Source organism: Corythoichthys intestinalis, chromosome 3 (assembly GCF_030265065.1).
Source record: "Corythoichthys intestinalis isolate RoL2023-P3 chromosome 3, ASM3026506v1, whole genome shotgun sequence".
Taxonomy (NCBI): Eukaryota; Metazoa; Chordata; class Actinopteri; order Syngnathiformes; family Syngnathidae; genus Corythoichthys; species Corythoichthys intestinalis.
In genome coordinates, this window is record NC_080397.1 from 39,036,087 (window position 1) to 39,054,708 (window position 18,622).

The following is an 18,622-nucleotide window of genomic DNA, read 5'->3' on the forward strand; positions in this document are numbered from 1 at the left end:
ATATCTTTTATACGAATGTTGTTTTCTTCCACGAGGACGATAACGAAAATATTTCGTCAACGAACAATATTTTTTCATGACGATGATGAGCTAAAATCGTGTCCTGGGAGACTAAAACTTAAAGAGATGGATACTAGTTGTCGTCTGATGAGATGAAAATTCCCCATAGTTTCCGTCATAAGTTCACAATGTGTGATATTTTCTTATCGTGTGTGTAGTTAGCTCGCATTTTAGCGGTGTTTGGTGGTGTCACTCATGTGACATGCTGCGCCTCTCCCCGCCCCACACACAGCCTTACTCACCGACCGACTAAAACTTTTGAAGTTTGTAGACGAAAAAATTTTAAGAATTGTCGACTAAATCTAGACGACTCGACGAAGAAGAACACATTTTGAAATAACTAGAATGACTAATAAGTATTTTTGTCCAAAAGACTAAAACAAAAGTTGCCACAGTAAGACAAAGGCTGCCAAAAACAACAGTTTTATATTTGTAGGTGTGACCAGCTATGGTGAGGCAGTTAAAAAAAATTTTTTTTTAAATTGGATTTTATTTTATAAGTAGAATTCATGCTTTTTTTGTGTTGGAAATTACATATTGTTTTGGGTAATTTCAATTTAGTAAATGTCACTAATGGGAAAGTTTTTGGCTCAGACTTCTACAATGTTATTGCCTTTCTAAAATACTGACAACTCATGCCAGAGTATTCTCATTATTTCCTTTCTCTCTGCCTGTATTTTGCTCACTTCTTTTGCCCTCCTTCATGATTGGAGCAGCAAGTACTTGAAGTGAGTGATTAGCGGCTGTTGGCTAGCTTTCCCGCATGCTGCATGTAGCTTTCTTTTAAGTATACAAACAGAAAAAGTAAGTGTAAACAGAAAAAAAGGGACAAAGATTAATTTCAACACAACTTGCATGGAAAAATCTGTTTATTTTAATGCTAATCCCAGTTTAAAAAGGTCTGACGTTAAAAAAAAGGCGCATGAGATGTGTTGTGATGTCAGTCTTGTGTTCCTGTTTAATTGCAGCCACCTTTCTTACTTTCATTCATATGGTAGCAGGGAAAACACCCTGATGCAAAGCCTGAACTATAATTGGGAAAAAGAGTGTGATCTATTTTTAGCTGAGGATGTACTGCAATGTCTGGGTTCCACTCTTCATATGCTTTGATTTTTACATGATGACTCTTAGTGATTTCCCTGTGTGAAGAAAAATACTATTTGTGGCCCTTAATGTGCCGTCTCTTAATGTGCAACTGATTCTCATCTAAGTTGCTGCAGTGTAAAGTAGGTTATCAGATATAGGTCAAATCAAGCAGTGATGAAATGATCACGTACTGTTGTTCATTTCATGCTTAAATATGCCCAGCCAAAACCAATCCTGCATCTCACTGTGACGAATACATATGTTAAGGGAAGTTGAAGGTCATCAATTGCTGAGTAAACTGATATTAAGCTTTGTGTGGGCGCTACCGTATCACCAAGACATTCCTAAGATGAGGGTGGCTACGGCCGCCTACGCTTGTGCTAGGCAACCGACATTCTTAAAGCCAGTGGGAGTACTTTTTAATCTCGTGTAAGAGCCTAGTGCACCTGAGAGACGGGACGGCACAATATTTAGCCTTTAATCAAGTGCATGAATAGCCATTTGAAAATCAAGACAATCATCATCTTGTACACATAATCCCTTTTAATGGGGTGTCATTTCTTATCACAAACGCTGAACGCGTTAGATTAAGATGCTGTCGGAGAGGAAGATGGAGCTTGAACGGCGGGTGCATGTCATGCTGGAGGAGAATGAAGTGCTCAAGAATACAGTCGAAGACCTCAGAGATAGGACGCTGGTATTGGAGAAGCAGTGTCACGAAAAGGACCTTCAGGTACAAATCTTGAATGCTACGGAATAAAGTTGCACTGATCTGCATTTTAGACCGGAATCTCAGAGATTTCTCAAAAATTGGATTTTTTTTTTTTAATTTGGGGGTGGGCGTTGTAAAATTCAGAAAAGGCAATATAGAAAGAGTATTTTCCTGACTATTCTTCCCAGAAATTAGCTGGACCATCAACTCAGGTGCAAGTATTTATTTTCTTTGAATAGAAGTAAAATGAGTCATTCAGGGTGACATAAAAGTTTTTAACAATCCAATAAAACCAAAGGTGATGGAAGAAAAATATTTCATTCGTAATAATTAGGGCTGTCAAACGATTAAAAATTTTAATCGAGTTAATCACAGCTTAACAATTAATTAATCGTAATTAATCGCAATTCAAACCATCTCTAAAATATGCTATATTTTTCTGTAAATTATTGTTGGAATGGAAAGATACAGTAAGTAAAGTAGTGATTGAAAATACACCTTAAGGTGTCAATGGCGAATTTTAAATGAATTAGAGATCTAGCCAAGGCAAAGTCTGAGTATGTTTTATGTGTATTTTGCATAGCTATTTTGATTGGGAATGCCAGTTCTCTTTGCATTGAGTGCTTTTCTTTTTGTGAACATTACTTTTTTTGAGAGATAGGAATATTATTTTTATTGTGCTTTCACTAAATGATACTGTGGCGACTTAACTCTTCCGCCCAAATGCATGATGGGAATTGGGCAACCATGACTGTCAGTGGTGGCTGCAAATGGTATACAGTGTGTTCTGCGTTGTGCTCAATTAATCGTGTTATGAAAAAGATCGTCTCCTGCTCTGCCCAAATGTATGATGGGAAGTTGGGCAACCATAACTGTCAGTAGTGACTGCAAATGGTATACAATATGTTCTGCGTTGTGTTCAATTGAGCGTATTGAGAAAAAGATCGTCTCCTGCTCTGCCCAAATGCATGATGGGAAGTTGGGCAACCATGACTGTCAGTGGTGGCTGCGAATGTTCTTAAAAGATAAACGTTATTATGAGTTAAAATAATTTGATGCTAAAACCCCTTTTGATATTTTTATTTACGATTTGTAAAATTAGTTTAACTAGTCAGTCACCATTGTTGTTGATGTCGCAGAGCGATGACGTCAATAGGTTACGCTGCTGGCCTTCCAAAGTATGACTCTAGCAACATAAACAAGTCACCTGTTCAACCCTTTCAATTTGAACCCGAGAGGAACAATAATGAGCTTGACAGCATTGTCGATATTTTACAAAACGAACAGCAAAAGCAAAATGAACAGGAAAAATGGGATGGGACGAGACAAGAGTATGACAAAACCGGTGTTCAGCCAAAATGTGCTACACCGGCGAAACATCTACAAGAGGCGAATTTGACACCCAAAGTACTACCGTGCGCTTTCAGCTTGTTTGGTTTGGATGCATACAGACAAGATACTAAAGATGCCTTAAGAGAATATTTAAACATAGTAGTACCAAATAAGGTATTAAATATGCTACGTGACTAATGTGGTCGACAGATCAACAATCTTCTTTAAAGCTACCACAAGAAAACACAATGCGTAAAAGTATCAGGGAAACATGCAAAAAGTATTTTGAGGCAATGAAAAAGTCATAAAAGATTCAATAAAAACACATATAGGAAGTACTCGCTGCTTTTCACCGGTGTGCGCATGTGTTGGACGTCTCACCGTGTAAAAGGAATTACAGAACACTGTAGTGTTCGTCTTGTGACAGTGACAAACTACGTCATCACCCCGAGTGTCCATTGCAGGTTTAAAAACATGGTGCCCACCGTAGGTCAAAACATTTACTAAACATTATAGATTTTTAAATTAATGGCAATATTTTATGTTTCTAATAACATATTTTTATAAAAGAGAACAACTGTGGCTTATTAGAGCCTGCAAGTCTTAGGTTCCCTTTAAAACATTCCATTTAAAAACGGTTATGGAATTTTCTTTTTTTTCTTTTTCCTTCAAATTATTTCTTTTAAATCCCATCCTCTTGTACATCTCACCTGGGATACTGTGAATTCACCTTGGTTATTAAAATGGCAGTTTTACTCTTATTTACGCTTTCAAGCCAGTTTGTGGTTATGTCTAGTTGCGTCAGAATCAAGTGGAGCTTCAGGAAGTCCAGTTGTCCCACAGGCAGCTAACGGCACGCCTAGAGGAGCTAACGGAGGAAACCAGCCTGCATTGCCTCACCCCTCATCAATCCAGCCTGATGTGTGAGATCGAGCAAAGCATGGAGCAAGAGGAGCAGGAGCAGGAGAGAGAGCAAGTAATGTATAGCCATGAAAGTAGGCCATGAACCACACAGAGAGTCCGGTTCTTATTTTGTCTTTGCGTCAATAGTTGCGTCTTCAACTGTGGGAAGCCTACTGTGAGGTGCGCTCACTGTGCTCTCATCTGCGAGGGAATGACGTCACGGATTCCGCGCTATCCACAGACTCTTCCATGGACGAGTCCTCAGAGACGTCTTCTGCCAAGGATGTGCCAACTGGGAGCCTACATGCTAGCATGTTAGAACTACGCAGGCTAACACAGAACCTGCTCGATGGCAACGAGTCAACGGTATGAATGGAGATGATCAAAATAGGTTTGAATTTACCCACAGCTGAAAGGCACATTCACATTCATATCTGTCTAGACAGACAATCATTCACCGTCACTATGAGAACTGAATCCACGCTCCCTACACCCAAAGCATCTCGGGATATAAATTGTAAAGCTACAAAAGCTATTTACAATAAGATTCCAAGCCTTTTTGTGAAGAAAAATGATGACAGTGGTATAAAAATGTAACTTTTCTGCATATACTTTTGAAAGGGTTCTCGTCGCAGTGACGAAGAAGCTCTGGAGGAACAAGTGAAGAAGCTGGGAGAAGAGCTGAGAGAAATCAGGGAATTGTATGAAGCAGAGCAGGACAAGACACACAACAGTAAAGAAGAGTTGCTACAGCTACACAATCAGGTACATCCAGGAATGCATGTCCATTATTACCAGGGCCGGACCAGGCCATTTGGGGGCCCTAAGCAAAATAATACCAAGGGGCCCATATTTTTGTAAAAATTTATTAAAATTGTAACCTTATGTGCATCTTTCTTGATTCTTGATCTCTTAACTATGTACACGACATTGCCAACCATTACCTTGAATTGTACATTTGGGGAAATCATCATCTTGTGAAGAAGACGGCACTCCACCTCCAATTCCATACTGAGATACTTCTCAATAGCTCCTTTGAATCATCCAAAGTACAACATATGATTACGAGGAACAAATTTCAGCCCAGGAAAATATTCGTCAACAAAAACGTGTACTGTGGGGAATGCTCAACTAATTAAGTAGATTCACCGTCGGCTGATACATGGCATACTACTTGATAATAATGTGCGATATAAATGCAATGAGACAGATAATTTTCTCCAGGGTATTTTGCCGACTATTTTTTTACCTTTCCACACTTCGTTTAAGGTGCGTTCAAGCCCCCCCACCCCCCCGCTTTTGCAAGGTACGCCTGCATTTGCGCAAACTACACATGCGTAGAAAGGAGAAGCCTAATGTGTTACGTCGTCGCCCGCGCGGTTTACCTCTGAACCGGAAACTCATTACTTGCCCGCGGCAAATTTTGAAATCGCTACACATTACTGGCATTATTTTGTGATCACTGTTTTTTTCGTGATCGCAGTTGAACACATCACGCAGGAGCGGGAGTGAAGTGGGAGCACTTTTACGAGCAGGCGCCGAGTTGTGATAGAAATAAATCTTTATAAAACAACGTAAGCCTGACATCATTACTTGGGATGTTACAATCGATGCTCAGTTGCTCTCTCACCACTTGGAAAATAACAAATAGAAGCATATGGTGTGGCACTGCGTGTATTTCCTGTAAACTTGTACACAAAAGTAGCGTTCCTGGAAGTGGCGACAGTTTTGACAGGCAGAAATGACTTGGGGGAAAAAACTGATCGCAGGCCTCTTGGACTGGGAGTACCACGCAGGTCACTTTTTCGGGGTTTAATTTTCCCCTACGCATTTTTATATACAGTACTCATTTTTGGTCGGCATTGAGTTGGGAGGGGCTAGCCCCGCAGCTGGCTGACCGGAGACAATTCGGGAGACGACCTCTGTAAAAAACGCTCATCTCCACCTCATCCGCGATGGGAGGACCCCAAATGGGCACTGAATTGAAGCATATTATTGAGACGTCACGTAGTTTGAAGGTTCAAGAAAAATGTGTGGAAAAGAAAAGAGCAGGAATGCCACGTCGTGATCGTCCGCCTCCATTGTTTACGATGCTGTCATGCCGCAGTAAAAACAGCGACGGCATTAAGTCCCTTGCTGAGTATCCGAATGTTGTACGGTGAAAGCAGTCCATATTAGGCGGCGCGTAGGCGGCGGGGGCACTGCGGCTAATGGCAATTACCAGTACGACATACTGACAAGCTCAGCTGTAAACAACTTTCAAGTCGGAGTGTCTTGCACAACAACTTCAACGACATGCTACATTACCTTGATACTGTTGTTTCTTTTCTTCTGATTTTCTTCTTCTTTCGTTTCTCTGCTCCAAAGGATAAATTCTCTTCGACATATTCGTGCATCTATTTTCCAATCAAGTTTGAGCACCAATCATCGCAAAGCAAGTTCAACGTCACTCCCCAGGTTGCCAGATTGTAATGACAAGAAAATGGATTTTTGCATAGATAAACGGCAATGCACGCCACATTATTCACGATGCTCTATTAACAACGTACAAAATGCGCTTGCCAGATTGGGGGCCCCCTAGTGGTGGCCCTAAGCAGCTGCATAGTCTGCGTATAGGCTGGGCCGGCCTTGATTATTACTTGTGTATGCAGTACGTATGTACAATAATGCGCAAAAAATGTTCATTGGACATTGATTGTCCAATAAACCGCTAGTAGTTCCACTAATGTACATGCCATTTACCCATCCAACCTACAGATGGCGCTACTCTCAGTAGAAATGTGTTCCCTCCAAGAGGAGTCAGAAAGGATGAGGAACATGGCGGCTGTCCGAGAGCCTAGCGAACAGCTTCAGAGTGCCATTAAAGACAGAGACGACGCCATAGCCAAGTAGGATCACAACAAGAGAAAAATAATGAACTTTAGTTTTATAATTTGATGTATTACAATTACTCCTTTTTTGTGAAGGACGTCAACATCTTGTCACTTTGTGCGTCTTCTAGGAAGAAGGCAGTGGAGATGGAGCTGGCCAAGTGTAAAATAGACATCATGTCTCTAAATAGTCAGCTACTGGATGCCATCCAGCAGAAGCTCAACCTGTCACAGCAGCTGGAGGCTTGGCAGGTGGGTCGTCATAATGGAGATGTTTCAATTAAAGCCTTGAAGTAAGGCTATGTCAGACTTTTTTGTTTTTTTTTTTATTATCACCTCTTTCTAATTCCACGACTCTTGTCTCTCTGTGTTCACAAAGAAATAATCTGTTCACTTGGGAAACCGCTTACTTAAACTGGGAACACACATATTAGAGAAATGCAAATTTACGGTATTTAAAATATATACTGTATGACATCATATTAAATATGATGTATATTTACAATTACAGTCATCAAATGGTTAGAACAAAACGATACAATTATAAATTCTTCTACATTTTAAAACAGAAAAGGCAGCAACCGCACAATTTTATGAAATGCAGTTCAGTGTAAGCCAAACGTGGGTTCGTCACATTTAAATTCATAAATTAACAAGTACAGTGGTACCTCGACATAGGATCGCTTCGATACACGATCTTTTCGACAGCCGACGTAAAATTTGACTCGCCATTTGTTTCTGCATACGACGACATGCTCGAAATACGACGACATGACAGCGCCGCAGACGGACGCATGGCGGATTTTCTTGTGGGAGTAATCAACGCAGGTTTCAAAAAGGTTGGTACAGGTGGTGAAACAAAGAAAAAGGTGACGCTTACCATTGAAATGAAGATGCAAATGATAGAAAAATATGAGCGTGGGGTGCGCATCCATGAACTGGCTCATGAATACAGCCATAGAATGTCTACGATCTCCACGGTCCTCCTCCGATTACCGTTCGCCAGTCTTTACAGTCTTTATAAGTTAAGGTGACAATTACTATTGTGGTAACATCGCCAAAAAAATCGCCAGCCTCATCAGGTTTTTATCATTTATTTCAGAACTTGTCCAACACAAAAAGCCTACTGTCCGCCACAGTTGACGGTGTTCTCAACAAAACATCAAAAGTGAAAGTAAACTCTCAACCGCACCGCTCCCTCTCCGTCACGTCAGCCACGTGGTACGTTCAGGTACGGCAAAAAACGTCCGCTACAGTAGAACCCAATTCGTTGCATTATTACAGGAATTATTAGTATTATTATTTTGATTTTTATTTATAATTTATTTTGTTTTGCTATGTGTAATTGCCATTTGTAATAGTACCAACAGTATTTATTAGGGATTTAGTGTAAATTTTTGGGCTGTGGAACACATTAATGGAATTATAATGAATTCTTATGGGAAAATCCTGCTGTACGTACGACCATTTCGACTAACACATAAGGTCCTGGAACGAATTAACTTTGTATGTAGAGGTACAACTGTATAAGTATTATGTGCTTATAATGTGCCTTGAGCAGCATTTGATGTGTAGGAAAGCGCTATATATTTATATGGGTATGCTAATCTGAAAGAACACAGTGTTTAATCTCATCATCTTACTTACATTTTTCACGGTCCCTTTCAGTGGAAAGTCAGGGGGAAAAAAGTTTACCACCCAGCAAGAGTAAACGATCTGCCTTACTAAATCCATCTCCAAGCGTGAAAAACAACCGCTCTACATGTAAAATACACTCAATCTTGCCATACACTACCATGATGTAACATGACAAATGTATACAATTACATCACAAAAGATCCTCCTATTGTGTGTGGTGCTGCCTATTTAAGATAAACAAAACAAAGTTAACAATAAGATTATTAGAAATTGAGCATTTTCTCCCCAAAAAAGTATCTTAAGTTTCAAGACTAAAATGTGAGGGAAAGCAGACACAAAGAAGTTTAGTTGTAGCAGTGGTAAAAGAAGAACCAAAGCAAGTAAAAGTATTATACCAGTCAACAAAACAAAACTTTACATTGATGCACTTGTTCTTATGTAGTTTTGGGGTGTTGAATCTAAATCTGACCTTAATTTTTTTTCTGTAAAGTATCCCCCCCCCCCCCTAATCAAGAGGTCAATTTTTTTTCTGCAATCTAAAATTATAGCAAAGCGATCAAAAATGTGATTGCATGAAACCTGGAACATACAGGGATAAATAATTACAGCCTTGGCAGATTTCAAATCAGCAACTACAACTCGTTTAGAATCAGTTAAAAAAAAAAAAAAACTCATGCAACAGAAAATGAAAAAAATAAAGAAAAAAATACATTCGGTCAGTGTATATCAGTATGTGTGTACCCTGCTTAAGAAGCACACTTACCTACCCGCACTTCCACCCACCTCCTCCTCCTTAACTAGCGGCTCTTTCCTCTCTCTTCTCCCTGCACCCAGTTTGCATCCTCAGGGCTCTTTACAGTTTGGCTCTTGTGGTTTCTGATCTAGTGGCCTTTCTCAGCCTCCGTACCACCCTCTCTTCTCCCTTGTGGTACACTCCCCTCCTGCCTTAGAGGTGAGCCCAGATGCACCATCCCATCCTGTATTAACCTCCCACCCACGCCATGCTGAGCCATTCCATGCCACGGAGAGGGGGGAACGCCCATCTAAGCTGAATCCATAAGGACTTACTACTTAACACCTTATAGTGCACTTATTGAACTCATTGGCTGCAATTTACAGCCTTTTTGCCTGGCGTCCACATATGTGGACATCACATGGTCATGTAGTCCACACTTGAATACGACATGTTAATACAGTGGCGTACATCACTGTTTTTCAACCTATTTTGAGCAGAGGCACACATTTTTCCTTAAAAATATCTCAAGGCACACCGCCAGCAAAAATGTAAAAATTAATTTCTATAGCCCATATTAACTCGATATCAACAGGAAGTGACCCCAAAATGCCCCCATATCAACATTAAGTGACTGACTGATGTGATACCAACAGGAAAACTTAAAAATGCCTCAAACAGGAAGTGACTCCATATACAGAGGGGCAAATAAGTATTTAGTCAACCACCAATTGTGCAAGTTCTCCTACTTGAAAAGATTAGAGAGGCCTGTAATTGTCAACATGGGTAAACCTCAATCATGAGAGAAAGAATGTGGAGAAAAAAAACAGAAAATCACATTTTTTTATTTTTAAAGAATTTATTTCCAAATTATAGTAGAAAATAAGTATTTGGTCACCTACAAATAAGCAAGATTTCTGGCTGTCAAAGAGGTCTAACTTCTTCTAACGAGGTCTAATGAGGCTCCACTTGTTACCTGTATTAATGGCACCTGTTTTAACTCATTATCGGTATAACACAATGTAACACAATGCGCCGCCAGGGACTCAAATCCTGCACTGCCAGACGTGTCCCCCTGCTGAAGAAAGTACACGTCCAGGCCCGTCTGCGGTTCACTAGAGAGCATTTGGATGATCCAGAAGAGGACTGGGAGAATGTGTGTTTTGAGTGAAAATCTCCTTCCATCAGCAAGGGCATTGAAGATGGGACGTGGCTGGGTCTTTCAGCATGACAATGATCCCAAACACACACACAGGGCAACAAAGGAGTGGCTTCGGAAGAAGCATTTCAAGGTCCTGGAGTGGCCGAGCCAGTCTCCAGATCTCAATCCCATAGAAAATCTGTGGAGGGAGTTGAAAGTCCGTGTTGCCAAACGACAGCCCCAAAACATCACTGCTCTAGAGGAGATCTACATGGAGGAATGGGCCAAAATACCAGCAACAGTGTTTGAAAAGCTTGTGAAGAGTTACAGAAAATGTTTGGCCTCCGTTATTGCCAACAAAGGGTACATAACAAAGTATTGAGATGAAATTTTGGTATTGACCAAATACTTATTTTCCACCATGATTTGCAAATACATTCTTTAAAAATAAATGGGATTTTCTGTTTTTTTTTTCCACATTCTGTCTCTCATGGTTGAGGTATACCCATGTTGACAATTACAGGCCTCTCTAATATTTTCAAGTGGGAGAACTTGCACATTTAGTGGTTGACTAAATGCTTATTTGCCTCACTGTACCAACCATAAGAAAGTTATAATCACAGTTTTTCCAGAAATTGAATTTTATAGAAACAATATAAAATTGTGTAGGAATCAATCATCATTTTATAATCATTATTTTTACTTACTCAGTGTGACACCTGGCACTGTTTTTTTGGAGTAGGTATCATTGCAACCCTGGTGAAAGTTAATCCTGCTATGTCCAGTTCTTTACGGCGGAGGTCAGCAACCCGCGGCTCTTTAGCGCTGCCCTAGTGGCTCTCTGAAGCTTTTTCAAAAATGTTTGAAAATGGAAAAAGATAGGGAAGGGAAATACATTTTTTTGTTTTAATATGGTTTCTGTTGGAGGACAAACATCACAAAACATTATTCTAGTTCATTAATATGATAATGAAGTTAAACTTGAGGCAGCATCGTACAACAGAGTAGTCACGTTGTTAGTCATTATCTATTGGGTACACTACAAAGAAAATAAACATTTAATCATGAAGGCTCGTTATGTATTGTAGCCAACGTAGTCATTTTGCGAGTAGGCTAATATAGCTAATTGATACATACAGTACAGCATGTGTTGCCTTTTAATTTTGTGCGGCTCCTAATATTTTTTGGGGGGGTCCAATATGGCTCTTTCAACATCGGTCTGTCAACCCCTGGTCTATGGTAAATCCCAATGAAAGCTTTCGCTATATTGCCTCATAACAGAGACTTTTGGCAGGGAAACACTCACTCTTTCTTTTTTTGACCGACACTCATACCTGGGTCTTCATCTGAGTCAGAATTTTCTCCAGGTTCCAGTTCTGAGCATCTCTTTTCCAAAACCTTTCCATCACTGTCACAGTTATAGTTTTGCTTGCGGCTAGCAACAATGCTGCTCTCACCTCCACCTGACGCATTACTAAATAAAGCAATTAGCTAGCTACCTGTTGCCACCATCTGATATGGAAGAGTATTACATGATTACCAACCACTGGACAGCACAGACAGCACTCAGCTTACAGATTCATTTTCTCCAAAGTTTTTTTTACATCAATTAGGTGAAAGTAGATGATTTTCCACAGCACACCAGAAACTACACTAAGGTACAGTAGTGTGCCGTGACACAGTGGTTGGAAAAACACTGGCCTACACAGTGGCACGGGAAGTGGGGTACTGAGGGTGCTGCAGCACCCCCTGGTGTTGGTGGGAGAAAAAGTGTTTTGGTATTTTTTGTTGTGGTTGTTGTTAAAAATAAATAAAACATATTGAAACAATAGCGTATTTGACTTTGGGGATTACATATATATATGTTCAAAAAGTTATTTTTTTTTTGGGGGGGGGGGGGGGGGTTACCACCGGACGCCATGCTTGCTACCAGATCATGTTGAATAAGGCGCTACTGGAACAGAAGAGTTAACTGTTTACATAGAAGGCGTTAACATGGCGCAAAAACGAATCAGCAATATTTTCTGAAATTCAGTTCCAGGTCAAAAATGATGATTATAGTAGTTTATATAATAGTGCCCGCCGAGGAAAAGTTAGCTGCAGATGAGAACTTCAAATAGCTTTCATTGTGGTCATATTATTACTTGTTGTTGCTGTTGAATATTCACATGGAATTTATTTGAGTGTTGTGAAAAGTGGGTGTTAAACCGAGGCTTATTGGACCTTTTACTTTTCAAATGTGTTTGTGTCATTGCGCCGTCCAGCTGTGAGGATTTGCATTAAAATTCACGGGTGCTTTTATTTCCAATACAAAAACTCCAACACACACTGTAGGTGAAATAGAACGCTGTCTTTGTAGTAGCCTAGTAGTAGTACGTAAACTATCCAGCATGTGTGTGTAATGCCGTTGTGCACGCTTTGTATGATGAAAAAGCGCGAGCATGACAAATTTGGACCGAAACGTTTTTTTTGGGATGGGAAAAACGAAATAAGATCCTCATCACCCCCTGCTGTGAGTGACTTCCAGCACCCCTGGGCCTATATGATCTAAAATGTGATGCCCATGTATATGGAGGCCAAGTCTTTATGGCATTAAGTGTTTCTGTTAAATACTAGAAATAGTCACTTGCACTATAAGGGGTTAAGTTGTTTGAGTTATTGTATCAAACTAAATTCTGCATTCTGAAATCACTTGAGGTGAACTAACTCATGTTTTAACACTACCGGTACTCAACTCTCAAAAATTAAAAAATAATTAATCATGCTTCCAAAAGAAGACAATCTGCTCTTTGTCACTTATCTGAAGTTTACAGTCAAGACCCCTGATGCTGGTGATATGTTAACGTCCAATGAAGTTCACTTTTTTTGTGGGGAGCGCATGAAAGGAAATGTTGAACTATGGACAGCTCAGAAAGCACTCACTGGCTTCTTGTTGTTTTCAGGATGACATGCATCGAGTGATTGACCAGCAGTTAATGGACAAGCACCAGGACGAGTGGCGGTCCAGCTCCTCCTCCACTTCCAGGTTGTCGAGAGCTCCCGGCCCTCAGTCGTCCAGACGAGCTCTCCGCCTCTCGGACCGGGACCGAAAACTATTCTCATTTTTTAAAAAGAACTGAGTACACCAGACACAAGCGACGCCACATCGAGTGGAAAAGGAGGGAGTGACATCACAGCACAGGTGGAAACAACGTAGCCAAAGACGGGCAATGGCACACACATATACCGACATAAAAGACATTGGAGCCTTTATTCCGTGTCCTTGATACCGTATGGAAAGACAGTGTCTTACTTAATAGTGAAAAAGTTTAACTAGTAAAAGGGGACAAACAGTGTACTAGTACCTGGACCTTAAGCCGGATATCAAGTATATGGAATAAATGCTCAAATAGTTTTACTTACACTGAGGTTTGGGGGGTTTGAACTTTGCACTTTATCTTTCCTGATGCTCCTCGTCTAATTCGGTCCCAATGCGACATAGATCCTCTCCTAAAACCCAATTGCAGGACATAATCAGGGTCTACACGTTTACTTCTACTGAGGAAGGTTTCCTTGTTGTGCCTAAGACCCTTTCACTTCTGCCCACTGCCAAGCCACCAATGTTCACTGTTGGCATCCCTTGTGCCAGGCTAAGGACACCTAACTGTACAAGTATAGCATGATTGGAACATGATGGTCGCGGGACAGAACACAATGCTTACATAATTTTTACATTAGATAATCTCATGGCACACCACCAAACAAAAAAATGCAGTGAACCCCTGCCTATTTGCACAAATACCAATATTAAGGGATTTTCAGGGTGGAGCCTATTTTTTGCCGTTGACTGAAAACAGTGCCTTGCAAAAGTATTCGGCCCCCTTGAATCTTGCAACCTTTCGCCACATTTCAGGCTTCAAACATAAAGATATGAAATTTAATTTTTTTGTCAAGAATCAACAACAAGTGGGACACAATCGTGAAGTGGAACAACATTTATTGGATAATTTAAACTTTAACAAATAAAAAACTGAAAAGTGGGGCATGCAATATTATTCGGCCCCTTTACTTTCAGTGCAGCAAACTCACTCCAGAAGTTCAGTAAGGATCTCTGAATGATCCAATGTTGTCCTAAATGACCGATGATGATAAATAGAATCCACCTGTGTGTAATCAAGTCTCCGTATAAATGCACCTGCTCTGTGATAGTCTCAGGGTTCTGTTTAAAGTGCAGAGAGCATTATGAAAACCAAGGAACACACCAGGCAGGTCCGAGATACTGTTGTGGAGAAGTTTAAAGCCGGATTTGGATACAAAAAGATTTCCCAAGCTTTAAACATCTCAAGGAGCACTGTGCAAGCCATCATATTGAAATGGAAGGAGCATCAGACCACTGCAAATCTACCAAGACCCGGCCGTCCTTCCAAACTTTCTTCTCAAACAAGGAGAAAACTGATCAGAGATGCAGCCAAGAGGCCCATGATCACTCTGGATGAACTGCAAAGATCTACCGCTGAGGTGGGAGAGTCTGTCCATAGGACAACAATCAGTCGTACACTGCACAAATCTGGCCTTTATGGAAGAGTGGCAAGAAGAAAGCCATTTCTCAAAGATATCCATAAAAAGTCTCGTTTAAAGTTTGCCACAAGCCACCTGGGAGACACACCAAAAATGTGGAAGAAGGTGCTCTGGTCAGATGAAACCAAAATTGAACTTTTTGGCCACAATGCAAAACGATATGTTTGGCGTAAAAGCAACACAGCTCATCACCCTGAACACACCATCCCCACTGTCAAACAAGGTGGTCGCAGCATCATGGTTTGGGCCTGCTTTTCTTCAGCAGGCACAGGGAAGATGGTTAAAATTGACGGGAAGATGGATGCAGCCAAATACAGGAACATTCTGGAAGAAAACCTGTTGGTATCTGCACAAGACCTGAGACTGGGACGGAGATTTATCTTCCAACAGGACAATGATCCAAAACATAAAGCCAAATCTACAATGGAATGGTTCAAAAATAAACGTATCCAGGTGTTAGAATGGCCAAGTCAAAGTCCAGACCTGAATCCAATCGAGAATCTGTGGAAAGAGCTGAAGACTGCTGTTCACAAACACTCTCCATCCAACCTCACTGAGCTCGAGCTGTTTTGCAAGGAAGAATGGGCAAGAATGTCAGTCTCTCGATGTGCAAAACTGATAGAAACATACCCCAAGCGACTTGCAGCTGTAATTGGAGCAAAAGGTGGCGCTACAAAGTATTAACGCAAGGGGGCCGAATAATATTGCACGCCCCACTTTTCAGTTTTTTATTTGTTAAAAAAGTTGAAATTATCCAATAAATTTTGTTCCACTTCACGATTGTGTCCCACTTGTTGTTGATTCTTGACAAAAAATTAAAATTTTATATCTTTATGTTTGAAGCCTGAAATGTGGCGAAAGGTTGCAAGGTTCAAGGGGGCCGAATACTTTTGCAAGGCACTGTATTCACTATTTTTGTGCTAGGGTGAAAGCCATGACTAATATTGCTTTTGCACCATCTTGTGGCATTTTGGTGCTAAGCAACTATGTTGAACTGAGGGGAGGAGTTTCATTTAGTCATGTTCTTTCTTTCTTCACTCAGACAGGGGCCTAGGTATTAGAAACCTTTTTGTTTGGGTGTCAATTATGTCTGTGCATATATAAAAATCTATTAGGTCTGCATAATAATAGGCAAAATTCTAATCACAATTTTTGTCAATATTGTAATTACGATTGTTTATCACGTTAGGAAAAACTTCTGTATAATAACTCCACTGCTTTTTAAACAGTTTTTTAACAGATTTTACTTTAAAAATTATTATATATTACTGTAAACTGTTATAAATTGCTGTAATTTCTGGACTATATGGTGCACCTGACTGTAAACCGCACCGTTCAAATTTTACAAAAAAAATATTTTTTTTCGATGTATAAGTCACTCTTTCATGAACCACAAGTGTCCATACACCATTATGGGATATTTATACCAAAAGATATGCAGCTCACTAGCCTGACCAAATTAATCAATTAATTAGCCACACTAGACCGTAAACCACAGGGTTCAAATCAAAGGAAAAAAGTAGCGGCTTCCAGTCCGGAAATTACAGTGAAATATGACCACCAAATTATATTTTTTGTAATTACTCAAGAATAGGGCTGAACGATATTGGGAAGAAACTGCCATTGCGACTTTTATGGGGTTTGCGATATTAAAACGATTCGAATTTTTACAAAATGACTTGAATAGCTCTGTTTGGTAAGACTTTGGTTGACTCACCATGACCATATTGAATCTACAGTATACAATACGGTTTAATCCAGGCTTAGGGGGTTCATCTGTGAATGATGACGATTGCTGCATATAAAAGGGATCCAGGAGGCTATGCCTCTGCACACTTGCTGCTTTTATGAAGCAAAATAAAAGTTTACGTGTTCAAAAAAATTTTTTAAAAAAACACCTCCTGCAATAGGACTATTGCGCGTGCTGACATCGCGATGGCGATGTTCAAACGATATATGGTGCAGGCCTACTCAAGAATATTAGTTAACAACAGGTTGCTGAATAAGTACAATTGTGTTAATTATTCAACCACCACCTCAGTATTTTAATGTGATACTTTTTTCAAACTTAATAATCAGATCAAATTTGCAAAAATTGCATTTGTCTGAATTACATTCATGTCCTTATTTGATCTGTTTATGAATGATATTAAAAAAAAATGTCCGACTTGCTCCAACACTACTCGCCAGTTTGAACGTTGAATAATTTTGAACACAACTGCATGTTATTATCTTGTTCAAAATCACTGTCCCTAAATCCAAAACAAGTCATGGACAAAAAATCGATCACTTTTGATGCACTCCCCACATTAAGCTCAAACACTTCCTGTTTTTAATCACTATTAATCAGCAGGGAGCGTGCTAATCAATTGACATCTTAAACCTTAATAGAGTTAGCAACTATTAAAATTTTTTTTTTAAATCATAACGACCTGGCATGACCCAAAATGTGATGCCAACATACACAATGTGGACGCTTGGTCAGAATTTATAGATATACAGTATTTATTACATATATTATTGATCATTATGGTATTTCTTGTATAATTTAGAATAGAATTATATTTATTAAGTTAATAAAAGACACATTTGAATCAAAATATTTTTTATGACAACAAAATTAATACAATTGAAATAAATAAAAACAGAAATACACTGGTTATAGCACCCAATAACTCTAAAGTTGATTGTATTTCACATCTAGCGCCGTCAATAGCAGCCAGTGAGTTAAATAAGTGCCCTATAAAGGGTTAATGAAGCCTTAACCATACTACCTGTCAAAAACCTGATCACAATGAAGTTTCCATTAATTATGCAGCCCTAATATACATATACAGAGAGAAAGATTTAAAGGGATCCACGGACAGAAAGACGAGTAGTTCTTAAAAAAAATGTTATTATGAGTTAAAATAATTTGGTATTGAAACCCCTCTTGATGTTTTCATTTTTATACAATTTGTAAAATTAGTTTATCTGGTAGGTCGCTATTGTTGTTGACGTCGCAAGGCGGTGACATCACATGGTTACGCTGCCAGACTTTCAGAGTATGACAATTGCGACATAAACATGTCATCTGTAATGTCATGTCATCACCCTTTCAATTTGAACCCAAGAGGAACATTAATGAGCATGACAGCACTGTCACTATTTCACAAAACAAGCAGCAAAAGCAAAATGAACAGGAAAGACGGGATGAGACAAGAGTAGGGGGAAAAAAACGGTGTTCTGCCAAACTGTGCTACACCGGCGAAACGTCTACAAGAAGGCGAATTTGACACCCAAAGTACCACCGTTTCGTTTGTTTTGTTTAGACGCATACAGACAGAACATACTAAAGATGCCCTAAGAAAATACTTAAACGTAGTACCATATTGGCCCGAATATAAGACGACCCCCTCTTTTTCAAAGCTCAAGTTTGAAAAAAAGACTTTTTGAACACCAAATTAATTTTTATACGGAAAATAATTACAGTACATCCGAAACAAATGATTATAACAATATATTTGAGAGAAAAATCATGTTATTTTGCCTCATTCAAATCTTAATAGCTGAACATTTAAATATCTAAACTAAATTGCAATCACATTCGT

The 18,622-nt window shown here is 39.6% G+C and overlaps 1 protein-coding gene across 4 annotated transcripts in view; it reads left to right on the top strand.

Annotated features, from left to right (window-relative positions):
• bicdl1 (BICD family like cargo adaptor 1) overlaps positions 1–14,303 on the top strand; it is a 38,982-nt gene extending 24,679 nt beyond the window's left edge. Inside the window, exons 4-12 of one of the 4 annotated variants that reach the window (XR_009062671.1) lie at positions 1,733–1,879; positions 3,987–4,166; positions 4,241–4,459; positions 4,715–4,858; positions 6,851–6,981; positions 7,095–7,215; positions 8,066–8,194; positions 9,436–9,553; positions 13,418–13,561. Coding sequence is in view for 2 of the 4 variants with exons in the window: in XM_057831050.1 (XP_057687033.1) it covers positions 1,733–1,879; positions 3,987–4,166; positions 4,241–4,459; positions 4,715–4,858; positions 6,851–6,981; positions 7,095–7,215; positions 8,066–8,194; positions 13,418–13,594 (1,248 nt within the window). In the remaining 2 variants the exon portion in view is untranslated. Of the gene's footprint in view, positions 1–1,732; positions 1,880–3,986; positions 4,167–4,240; positions 4,460–4,714; positions 4,859–6,850; positions 6,982–7,094; positions 7,216–8,065; positions 8,195–9,435; positions 9,554–13,417 lie in introns of all 4 variants that reach the window. The other 3 variants (XR_009062672.1, XM_057831050.1, XM_057831051.1) reach the window with 3 other exon arrangements.
• Positions 14,304–18,622: the final 4,319 nt, after the last annotated feature.